The sequence below is a fragment of the Nannobrachium achirus genome (assembly GCF_963921795.1).
Source record: "Nannobrachium achirus genome assembly, chromosome: 7".
NCBI classification, from domain to species: domain Eukaryota; kingdom Metazoa; phylum Chordata; class Actinopteri; order Myctophiformes; family Myctophidae; genus Nannobrachium; species Nannobrachium achirus.
In genome coordinates, this window is record NC_137816.1 from 71,055,981 (window position 1) to 71,069,058 (window position 13,078).

The 13,078-nt window shown below is 46.4% G+C and overlaps 1 protein-coding gene across 1 annotated transcript; it reads left to right on the forward strand.

Annotated features, from left to right (window-relative positions):
* Window positions 1–1,767: 1,767 nt before the first annotated feature.
* LOC308288959 (chloride channel CLIC-like protein 1) lies at window positions 1,768–5,559 on the forward strand (the record flags this gene model as incomplete). The annotated part of the gene is made up of 2 exons (XM_080730432.1): window positions 1,768–3,286; window positions 5,456–5,559. 2 exons carry the CDS (start codon window positions 1,768–1,770, stop codon window positions 5,557–5,559), a joined length of 1,623 nt encoding a protein of 540 aa, XP_080586558.1.
* Between the last annotated feature and the right edge of the window lie 7,519 nt (window positions 5,560–13,078).

Sequence of the window (13,078 nt, forward strand, 5' to 3'; positions counted from 1 at the left end):
CAAGGGGTGCTTCATGCATATGATGTTGAAACCGGCAGATGGTTCAAACCTGAGGTTTCTGGGGCTGCTCCGGGATGGAGGTACTTCCACTCCGCCTGTGTTTTGGGGAAGGTCATGTATATACACGGAGGATACAGCCTAAACAGACGTGAGACCACCAATGACATCCATATGCTGAACACTGACACAATGGTCTGGTCTTTAGTTAACACCAGAGGCACATCAGTGCGTGCCACAGAACATCACTCTGCCACCTTTATCGGTACAAAGATGTTTGTATTTGGGGGAAGGACTAACAATTACTGGACACGCAATAGCAGGGAGGGCTTTGGGACCAATGACTTGAGAGCTTTTGACACACTTACCAACTGCTGGAGCAGTTGGTCTTCTGCACAGCCTCTTCCAGAAGACCGCTGGCGTCATTCAGCCTTTGCCTACAATGGAGAACTGTACATATTTGGTGGTGAGAACATTAAAAGAGAATTCTGCAGCGAAAGGTTTAGGAGAGAATTCCATGTTGTGTGGAATTACAATCCACAAAACTTCTGCTGGAAAAAGGAATTCCACGAAGATATGTGGAAATTCAATCCAAATACCTTATCCTGGGAAAAGGTTTCTCCAAAGGGAATGAAGGGCCCATCTAACCATAATGGTTCGATGATGAGCTCGCAGGTGTTGGGAGATCGTTTCTTTGCGACACAAGAAACCGGGAGACCCAGTGTCTTGTTTATCTTAGACTTAAATCCTAGTCTGTTAACTTTATGCAAGCTAGCAGTTATTCAACACGGTCTAGAGCACTCGGAACTCCCACATTGTTTCAAGCAGGATTTGTCTACTCTAGACACTTAGACGAAAAAAAAAGATCCCCCTAGACGTCCAGCCAACTGTGCGAACTGCTTTGATCAGAGTGGCTGCCTCGTGTCGACGGACTAATTGCTGCCCCTCGACGCCAAGCAAGGCAAGTTTTTCGTTTGAAGCGCCAGCCAGCTGTGCGAACTGCTTTGATCAGAGTGGCTGCCTCGTGTCGACGGACTAATTGCTGCCCCTCGACGCCAAGCAAGGCAAGTTTTTCGTTTGAAGCGCCAGCCAGCTGTGCGAACTGCTTTGATCAGAGTGGCTGCCTCGTGTCGACGGACTAATTGCTGCCCCTCGACGCCAAGCAAGGCAAGTTTTTCGTTTGAAGCGCCAGCCAGCTGTGCGAACTGCTTTGATCAGAGTGGCTGCCTCGTGTCGACGGACTAATTGCTGCCCCTCGACGCCAAGCAAGGCAAAAATAAACCTGGACAGAAACAGACAGGCGGAATGTACAACTCTCTCATTTCATAATGCAAGAAGATGTAACTTGCATGAGAGTTTTGCTGCCTCTGTTGCTTGGTGATAAACGTTTAAAACAACTGCTTCGCAGTCTAATTTTTTCACAATGCATCTACGTTACATTTGAGTACAACAAAATGACAGTCTTACTCAAAGAAGAGACTTAGAAGGGGCCTTTGTGAAGTTAGACTTTATATGAATTTCAAAACTAAATAAAAAAATCAGGCTTCACCTTGGACGAGAGCTACATGCTTCTGAGAACGCATCATAAAAGTCATTTTTTTTGGGGGGGGTGAACTACTTCTTTATGTTGCTGCCGCCGGGGATGGCCTACTACAAGTTCACTTATCATTGCGATGTGTGGCTAACTATTGATGGCCACCACGCTAAAGGATCCTGAGTTGCATGAAAACGACATAGTCAGCTACTGTAGCTGGTTAGCTTGGGAAGAAAATGACTTCCTGTGCCAACATTAAGCTCATTGTGCTGCTGGTATGCAGCCTGTCACTGCATGCTGCAATGGGACAATATGACGACTGGATTGACCCATGTGATATGCTCAACTACGATCCCACCACCAAAACCATGAGAAAAGAGCTATCAAACTATCCGAGTGTGCCAATAAGAAGAGAATACATTCAGGACTCCAATGAAAATGAGCTGCCAGTTTGTGACCACAAAGTCGAAGTGTTGCAAAGACAAGTTGAACATCAGAAGAGGAAGATAGCATTTCTTCAAGAACAGCCCACGTGCACGCCAGTGTTCAAACGATTTCTCAGCAGGCTCCTGGGGGAGATAGAGAGAATTGGTGTGCCCAGCGACCCTAGGGACATCTTTTATGACGCCAAAGTGAGACTGTCCCCGCAAGATCTGGTGGAGATTCGGAAGCTTCTGGAGGGTGAGGAGAGCTGGATAACAGGGGCGCTGGACGATGCTATCAGCCAAATATTGATTGATCTCAAACCACATGACTACAAAGCCTGGAAGTGGCACTTCGAGAACACCTTTGGTGTGGAGATCAACACCGTCTTGTGGGTGTCCCTGTCTGTGATGGTCATAGTCGCAACTGTTTGCACTCGGTTGCGGTCGGGGGTCTCCTGGTTTGTCCAATTCAAGAGAATGTTTGCTATCTGCTTCTTTACCAGTATCATCTGGAACTGGTTCTACCTCTACAAGATCGCTTTTGCAGAGTACCAAAACAACATTGTGAAAATGGACAGCGTCAGTGACAAATGCACAGGCATGAATAAGATTGACTGGAGCGACTGCCTACAGGAGTGGTTCAGAAGCACATGGACTCTTCAGGACGACCCCTGTAAGAGATACTATGAAGTTCACATGGTCAACCCAATCCTGTCGGTACCTCCTACCAAGGCCATATCGGTCACCATAACCACCTTCCTCACAGAGCCTCTGAAACACGTTGGCCAGGGGGTCAGTGAGTTTCTTAGGGCGCTCCTCAAGGACCTACCTGTGACCTTGCAGGTTCCTGTTCTCCTCACTGTTACACTCTCTGTCCTGGTGTTTCTGTATGGTGGTGTCCAGGGAGCTTTCCAGTATGGCATCACTGCACCACTGCGCCGCCATCCAAGATATCCCCCCTGCCTTTGCTGTGGAACAGTCCCAGCTGGGAGATGCGGAGCACTACAGGCCAGCTGTCGGAGACTCCCCTCAGCACAACCTAAGACGGCAGACCAACTGCAGCAAACTGGACACTGGGTTGACCAGGCCTTCAGCGCGGACGTGATGGATCTGGGGAAAATGGAGTGCCCTCCTGATGCAGAGCAGCCTGAGGGAGGTTTTTCAGTCACCGACTCTGAAACCGAGGGAGACTCAGATCAGGAGGAAACATGGGAGGATGTGGCAGCTCCTCCCAATAGCAATAGCGATGTAACGGATGATGTGCGAGTGAAGAAGCGTGACGCCTGCACAAAGTCCTCCCCAGCTGAAGATCAGTCATTGTTGCGCGAAGGTAATTTGATGTGCACGGAATCCTACACTGAACAATGTCCACTCTGACAACCTAACAGACGTGGGCCACGCTTGGGCGGACTCTGCGGAAACCCACAGCTGGTCTCCTGACAGCACGCGAGGCGACTTGGGCTTACTTTGTGAACTGCCGAAGCACTTCGTGAGCTGCTGTCAGAGTTTTTCCCATTCCCATTCCCATTCCCCAGCCAGCCTGACAGCGGGGCATTACCTAACGGGCCACGCTTGGGCGGACTCCGAGGGAAAACCGCAGCCGGTTGTATAACCCTATGTACTAGTTGACAATAAAGATAATGCAACTTCTATACACGATTGGTGTAAGGTTTCCACTTTCTTGCACTTTTCTACTCTGGATACACACGACTCTTCATTTTCACACAAGTAAAACATGAGCCTCCTCTCCTGTGGAGCGGGCGGACGAAAATAAACCTGGACAGAAACAGGCAGGCGATCGTACAGATAAAAGGGGCAGACAGGCGGAATGTACAACTCTCTCATTCATAATGCAAGAAGATGTAACTTGCATGAGAGTTTTGCTGCCTCTGTTGCTTGGTGATAAACGTTTAAAACAACTGCTTCGCAGTCTAATTTTTCACAATGCATCTACGTTACATTTGAGTACAACAAAATGACAGTCTTACTCAAAGAAGAGACTTAGAAGGGGCCTTTGTGAAGTTAGACTTTATATGAATTTCAAAACAGAACATCCGTTTAAAAAAAAAAAAAAAACTCGATTACATAAAGAAAGAAAGAAAACTGGACAAGATTTTATTTGGTATTGTCACAACACAGAGCAACACTTCATTGGTAAGAGCTCAGGTCTAATTTTTATAGTCAAAGTAACATCTCAAGCTTTACTACGGCCAGCTAAACATGAGAGTTGGTGCTAATGTGCAGATTACCCTCTCTGTCGTAATGTAAAACATTCAACATATCTCTCCAATTGTAAAAAAACGTAGGTTTGAACTCTCCCACCGTCCCTTGAAAAGAAATCGTCAGATCTGAACAACAGTCATCCAACTGAGCTTCTGGGATCCCAATATCGTATGACAGTTTGATGTTGAAGTAGTATACAGGGCCGCTGGGATGAGACTCGAAGGTCAGAGATTTTGCCGAGAATGACTGAGCCATGGCAGCAGATTGATTGAACAGGAGACAGAGAATGCAGCAGCAAGCTTGCACCTCCATGGTTCCGTTGCTGCTCACAAAGTCACGGTATGCACTTGGAGAAAGCAATGAGGACAGAGCTCTTCCGTGACTGTCTGGTATCAGCGTGCCTTTGCACCCAATGTTTTGTGGACACAATGGCAACCGTGGATCGTTTAACATAGCCAGTAGAAGTTTTCTGTTGTACACATGACGGGATAGGTGTCTACCCGGTATGATGCGCTCTGCAATGGAAGCAAACAGAGAAGTGGGATTTTCTTCTATCAGCTTTATCACTGTTAAGACAGGAGTGCAGCGTGGACACAGAGGATGAGCAGCCTGTCCCGAACATGTGCAAACCAAGTTATCAGATGGTGTGTGCTCAAACAGAGTTGTTATATCTTCCTTTGACAGATGCCTGTTTTTTTTCACCCTTTCCAGCACAGCAGCTCTCATAAAATCTTTATACCCAGACATATCAGCCTCATTGTAGGCGTCCGATTCATTTTCGTCCGGCGTATCCGGTTTGGGCTCGGTCCACAGTGACTTAACTGTAACTTTGCTGTGAAGGTGTATAACCTTAGAGCACAGACTGCACAAGCCTTTCTTTTTCATTTTTACAGAGCAGGATGAACATGTCCAGGAGCAACATATTTTTTCTTTGATCCGAGAGAAGCAATAACAGGCGGAGCACGAAAATTCTTTCACAGTTGAGCAGTTTGTGTAATGTGGGTCTGCGAGATACCACCCAGGATTGTTTGCAAAACATGTGGTACACACCCTTGCGTTACATTGGCAACGCAGTTTTATACCTGCTCTCCGTTGGTCTTTGCTGCTTTTCACAAGTGTAATCTGACACACCAGACATTTCACGCCGGAATGCTTGCCATGCAAGTGTCTCGCTCTACGGTTTGCATTTAAGTAATGTAAAGCCGAGACTCTTCTGTATAAGTTTGTAGCTTTTCTTGTCGCGCGAGTAGCAGCAGCTTTACGGTGTGTTTCGCAGTCTTGCAGCAGATTCTGAGGCACAAGAGTGTGATCGTAGGGATTGTCCTGAGCATTGTCAACGATGGACCTTTGCTGCCTGCTGCATCGAGCTCTCACCCTTGAGCCTGTACCTGTGATCGGTGGCATATTGTATGCAGTGGGAGCCGAAGGTGTCGATCTACGTAAGCTGTCTTTGCAGATGAACAGCCGATGCGTAGTTCATAAATATAACCTCGAAACTGTAATCGATACGCTGCTCAAGAAGGGAGAGAACGGCAAGCGGTGTCTTTGTGAGAATGTGGAAGAAAACCCAAGTTGCCACGAATTAAACAACCTCCAAAGTAAGGTTAGAAAAAGAAAGGGCGGGGCTTCGAAAGAGGGCTCCGCAGCCAAGAGGTCTCAAGCCTTCAACGCCAGCACGCTTTGGGCTTACGAACAAGAACCTGTTGCCAACGCCTACAAGTGGCTCTGTCAAAATAGGAGTTCTCTATATTCCAAATGCTGTGATGCAGCGGTGGTTTGTCAGATGAAAAGTTCCAAAAGCTTGCCGCAAGGTCTGTACGTGTACAGGACTCGACCGTCGCACTTTGACTGCACAGCCGACAGACCGCTGGCGGTGATTGATCAATTCGACCGCTCTGCTCTAGGAATGCATACCACTAGCCCGGGTATGATCACTATAGACATGTTTCCTGGTAAAGCTAGTTTCAGCGCAATCTACGTAGTGGAGCGTATACAACATAACTGTAAACCGGCTAAATACAGCAACAGAATGTACGGAGAAGCTCTGGCTCTGGGTCTAACAGATCCATCCGTAGGAGCTGAATTGTGCACAAATCACAATGTGGCGGTGCGAAATGATCGCATGTACGTGATGGATTTGCGCTGGAACAGCTTCAACACGAGGACCGAGTGTGTGAAAGCGATACCTCGGGTGAAGGGACTGAACGGGCTGTTCTGGTCGAATCACATGTGTGACACTCAGACAATAGAACGACAGGTGCTATTCTGGTTGTTTGGCTTCAACAACGAGCTGCCTCGAGAAGTGCACACTGTGGATAACAAAAATGAGGCGTATAACGTCAAATACCTGCTATTGGACTTGACTAAGTTTCACGAGGACCTGCCTCAGCCGCCTTCAAAAACCACATCGTGGTTTCGACATGTACACTTTGAAGGAGATTTTGATATTGCAACGTACGCCATAGGCATTGTCCCTGAAGGGATGAGAAGAATCTCCACTCCTGTGAAAGATGACGAGGAAAACTACTGGCATCAGATGAAGCCGAGCCCTGGAAACCTGGACCCCACTCCTTATAGTATTGGTACAGCCTACAAGTCCACTGTTTTCAAGGGGGATGCAGAACGGTTATTGAAATTACAGGAGTATGCATTTAAAGAGACTGGAGGTTGTATGGGGGTAGCAGTTAGCCACACACTGTACTACAACTCAGTGATCAGAAAATATCAAGTCATGGTGTGTCACACTGTTCTGGATAAAAATAACGACCTGAATGTTTTCAGGTTGTAAAACAAAACCATAGAGGCGAAAGGAAATCTACAGGAAAAAAAACCATACAGTCACTACCATGGCATGTATCTCTGTATACTCGACAGCTTTAAGGGTGAGCTGTGTGAAGGCTGAACTTTTAAGGCTCCTGCTACTGAACTCCTCCTCCTTTCAGTCCTCATCGGGAAAAAAAAAGGCTTCAGTGTCTTTATAAGAAAGTCCATCTGGAGTGCCTTGTGACTAACAGCAAAGGAGGAACTCTGCAATCTGGACCGACTTTTTCTCTCTCTGAATACCAACACAGAGGAAATATGCAATCTAGACGGATTCTTTTTTACAACTGAGGGGAGCAACTGTGCAATCTGGATAGACTTTTTTTTAAACTGAAAGGAGGAACTTTGGAGAGGAACTGTGTAATTTGAACAGGGATTTGGTAGAGGGAACTGTAACTGTTTTTTTCTCTCTCTCAGATAGACTGTATTGGCAAACAAAGTGAAAGATGTTTAACATGAGAGTTTTTGTATGGGATCAAAGACTTCTACGACTAAGTAACTTACCAAAAGAACTGTTATGCTTTCACTGTGACCGAAACCATGTAGATATACACGTTTTTTAGTTGACATCTTGGACCTCATACAGACTCCAGCATACAGGAAACCGACCCTAATGTATGTGGTATTTATTGTCACCACAATTGCAAACAGTGAGTCTTCTATGTAAAAAAAAGACCACGGTTAGCTGGCATGATCTGACTTCTTTTACTCATTTGGTTGTCCGGCTGCAATGGATCCTTCACGCTGGAAGACTATCGCAGCGGCGTTACACAACGGTGTTCTCGATCGTGCAACCGACAGAAAGTTTATGTCAGTTAAGGATTGTCTGAATTACATCCTTACGCAAGTCACTGAAAATGGCGCTCATCGGTTTTACATTGGCAAGGATTACTACTACCAGCAAGAAGACAGCTCAATCCCTTTTGGTCTCAATACATTTTTCAACAACGAGCACTGCCTGCTGTGCAATAACGTGACACTGCTTTTTGCGAATAATACGTGGAAAATCAACATTGAAGACCCAATTGAAAACGGAGACTTTGACCCGGTTCTTTACGTTGACAACCTTAGCAAGTTGGAGCATCTGGCCCTCATACACACTCCGTTTTTTATCATGCTGTTTTCTGAAATCGTCCAAACGAAAAAATACGCTGTATACGGGACTGACTCATCTATCGAAAATATGGTTGAGCTGGTACAAAGGCAACTGTGTAAGACTAGTGACGGTGTGGGGAAAGGAGATTGCGTGCAGTGTATGAAGATGTGGTGGCGTTACCAAGACGCTAAAGCCGGCACGGAGCTGAACATTAGGATGCCATATTACATTGAGCTCCAGCCTAATAAACTGGGTTGGAACGTGAGGAAGGACAACTTTCTGATCAGAAAACCAGAGCCGCTGTACAGCTTTGTTGAAAACAATTGCTTGCATTATAAGACGGGCGTGAAGAACGGCGCATGCACGCGACTAAACACTCGCATTCAAGTCTTATCAAAGACTAAAACAGCTAGCGTGCACGTGTTGAGTGTGTGTATTACAAAAACTCGCATCGAGGACACACTTCACAACATGTCTACCTGTGTGTCCAAGCATCACCTGACTGCTGACAGTGTCAGTGATTTAGGCCTAAAGACTGATTGCAGGAGTCCCAGATTGGACTGCGTGATGTTTCAGAACACTGAGACGCAGAACACAATGATGCACATGGTTACTGTGCTGCCCAACGAATGGGAGCCATTATCATCGTGGCTACAGCGAAACAAATCTCGCAAAAAGGCTTATGATGTGTACATCGGAATCTTAGCTTCATTACTGGACCTGTGCATCTCTGGCTGCAGACCTCCAAGGAGAATGTACAAAAGCGAGGATTCGTTTGTTGGCCTAGACTCTTTGCACATAGTGAAGACCTTTTTTGTGCACACGAGAACATGTGAGGTACTGTCGTTACTGCCTTACATTTCGCTACAAAAGATGTACAAGGCGTCGAATCTACAACAAGAGGAACTGTCCTTCCGATTGACATGCGCGAATGCCATCGTCGGTGTTTACTGCTCGTACACCTGCAACAAGACCATTCCCGCTCAGATTGTAAACGGAACATGGGCAAGCGACAATTATCGCTACAAAGACCCTTCTTTTAACGATTGTGTGGACTCAGTGTTGACATTCAAGCACGGGAATTGGGCAAGGAGCAACGAGAGAGGGAGTAGATCTCTTCTGCCCAGGGAGAGCACCTGGAGCTGCTCCGAACGATGGTTACCGTTTGTACAGGGTAATCAAGATGAAGTAGACTATAAAGTCTTCGGCTTCTCTAAACTACCTGCTTTCACAAGTGTGTTGCTCATATCGGACAAAGCCCGTATGCTGCAAAACCTAGACCCGGCTGCTTGGGAAACTCTGAGTTGTTTGGTCGCAGTACCGACTCCTCACTCCAAAGGGTCAAAGCGGCAAGGCGGTGCAATTGAAAGGACTAAGAGCGGCGATGGTAAAATGAGACGCCAGCAAGTGCAACAACCCTTTAAAGACACGAAGCCTGAGGAGAGCCGCATGGTTGAACCTGCATCTGAGATCGGTGGGATCCGGGCACCCTCCGTGTCCTCGACAGACAGTTTCCCCGTCGGACCTTCAACGTCTGCGATTGAGAACTTCCCGGTTGAACCCTCCACAGTTGCAGTGTATGCACAAGGACCAGAGGGAGCCGAGGCAACTGAGAATGAAATATTCGAAGATTCTGCTTTTGCGCAGTCTCTGCAATGCGCCTGGCCCTCGAACGAAGATTCCTTTGGATTTTTTCAAGACTGTATATTCAAAGACAATCGTTCTGCGGAGCAAAGTTTACAACGAGCAGTCAAGGATGCTGATTCGAAGTATGCTTGCGAAGGTGGCCTTGATATCCTACATAAGTCTATGATTCTATCTAAATTGAATACCATGATTACAATTCTAAAGCAAAATGGCGGTAATAGCAGTGAAGTGTCAGTGATTCCGGGCAGTGCACAAGGTGCAGCCGGCGCCCAGCAAACCGTTACAGGACAGTTTGTTGATATGAGAGAGTTGTGTGATATGTCCAACGAACAAAACGATTGGGACACTTGTCAATGGGCTGAGGTGCAAGCTATAGACTTGTCTCTTTTTAACCAAGGACCGCCGAGCACCCCTGATCAACAGCCTCAGCTCGAACCTAGAGAGTCGTTGCCTGCGCCTGTCGCAACGGATCAGGTCAACGACGGTTCCGCGGTTGACGGAGCCAGTGTGCAAACCGTTGAAAACAAATGCAGCATCACTCAACAGGCTTTGGGTGGCGAAGTATCAGCATGCAGCACGGCCAAATCAACTCAATTGCGTCATTACAAAAATTACAAAGAGTTTGTGAAGGAAAACAATCGTTGGAAGTCGAAAGGTGTGGAGCCAAGTAAAGTGTACATGAACCCTGCACATACAATGACTTACTTTTCGGGCACAGGTCGAACACGAGGTAAAGCCATTCAACTAGACGGGGCTTATTTGTCGGAACGCCTAAACCCTACGATCCTACTGGAGTCGCTTCACATGTGGCAAAACGACATTGCTCGCGTCGAGGACAACAACGTGTCCAGAATTGATACTGGGAATCATAAACAGAATTGGCATGTTGGAATTGAATCAATGGCTCACACAGCCTGCGGATTCCTGCTCGACGAGACATTGACGTACAGATCCCAAGTAGACAAAATTACACTAGACTGCCTTAAAGATGCTCAGAGTTACACACCGATCGACCTCACAGCAGTTGCTCCAGAGCACGGTTACAGACACCTTGAGATAGTAGTCAGCGAATATCCTGTGAACAAGAGAAAAGACAATTCGCCGCTTTTATCCCTCAAGTGCTCAATGCTTCGGACTTTGGGAGCTGTTGCTCTCCAGGGTCTCTGTGACCTTCTTGTGATCAGAATATTCGCTTCAAACGTGATTGTCCTTGAGCAACTTTTGGATATGCATACCAAATTGCAGATCAATAAGCTGGTGTCTAGAGTGTATGCACTTCACATAGCGCAAACCCCTCTGTCAACCCAAGGAGCCGGTCTGTATGTAGGTGAAATTGTAGGCTGGTGGAATCTTGGCAGCACAGAAGGGTCAATGGTAGAAACCTATGAAGATGTATGCACATTATCTTGGCATGTTCTGGTATGTCTCACTCAAGCTCAGATGATCATGATGGAACACCTCGGGTTCCCTCTGACATGCATTCAACCTGCCAGGATATGGAGAACACGTAAGGGATTTAAGTTAGACTTCATGGCCGCATTGATTGATTCAGCTTACTCTGTGGAAAACGAGAACCCTTTCGGTGAAAGTCATAATAGGAATGCATTGGCTGCCATTTGTCTGACACTGACTCAACTGAGGCTGATTGATTACACACCAGCTGCTGTACAAGAATTACTGAAATTGTCTTGGCGTCGCAAGGACAGCCCTAGTGATACGATGTGTGATCATACAAAAAATCTGAGCCTACTTAATTATATCATCTGCAGCTACGTTAAAAACGCTGCTGAGAATACTATGTTAGCGGAGGATCAGAGGAGCCCCTATTCCAGCTACCTAATAGCTGAAGGTACCGTACGTGCGCAAGCACCATTTCATATTCAAATTCACAACACGACTTTCAAATGGAATAAAGTCATAATAGTTGAGCCCACGCGACACAAAACCGGAGCATCTCTCCCGGAACCGTCAGCAGTGCCACAACCTGCTGTGCGCAGCAATTCTCGACCAAAAGGAAAATTCGCCAAAACATCGAGAAAGGTTCAGACTGCTGCCACAGACAGTTTGATGTCTGCTCACCATAGAAGTGTTGCCGTTCCAAATATTTTGACTGCACAAACTTCCTACGCTGCTGAAAAATCGGGCGCCGGCTCAATAACTAGACAAGGCTCACAGCATATACTGTCACCGATGCACAATCCTTACGGATCACAGATCGTAGACATTCGGCAGCTTTCTGCGCAGAGACAAGCTATTCCCTTTGACTACACACAGTCTACTATCCCCTCGCATAGCTCACAAGGAGCTGCGATCAATCTCATCCAATCTCCTCACAGACAAGGAACTGTTCGCTTGCAGTCTCCTGTGTGTAGTGACCCCCAAGAGTGGACACATGATCCTGACAGTGTAAAGTCTCCTGCTTACTGGAGATCCGCTTACGGGAAATTTCTTGCTCACGGACAGTCTTATGTCTACCAGTCGCCTGTACGCACACATTCTCATGGCCACACACGGCCACGTACACTGTCCGACTTTACAAGTATTTGGGCTGGTACCAGCAGTTCGGTGTATCCTACACTGATGTTCACCAATACATCTGCAATGAGTAAGCGTGAGACAGACAATTACGGTGAAGAAACCTTTGAATGATATGTAAGAATGTACAACGTATTTTTCTGACTGTATTCAAAAATAAAACCCGAAGCTTAATTTCCTTTGTTTGTTTTTATTGTGTCTTTCAATGTATACACACAGCATTTCATCGTTATAGTGTTTTTCTAATCACAACACACTTATAACAACAACAACTACATTTTACACATACAAAGTGTTGTACCAATCCTTCAGAGACCCATCTGACTCAATGTAAAAGTGTAGAGGAAAAGTCTTGATGATCACATCAGGGGTCATTTGTAGCACACTGACATGGTCGGCTATGTAGACACTTTCCTCTGCGTTCAGGTCTCGGTAGATGCCTCTCAGATGCGGTCCGTACAAAAGAGTCATTGTCAGTTCCCCTGTCACACTGAGCAGCTTCTCCTTGGGGCTTTCCAGCAGTAAATTCACATGAGAGTGTTTTTCATCCAAAATAAAAAATGTTCCAGCGATCTCGCCCAGTGTGCTGTAAAGAGACGTAAGGAACGTCATAATCTTGTGATGAACAAGAATTTCTCCCTGGTTTCCCTGATTTGATTTTGTAAATATACAGTCGTGATCGATGTGTCCCAGCGGGTACATCTGATTATACAGCTGCGTTGATGCGAGCCGTAATACATGCAGATTATCCACCATTGCCATGCGTGCGACAACAGCAAGCTTTTGCAGAGAATCGTTGCA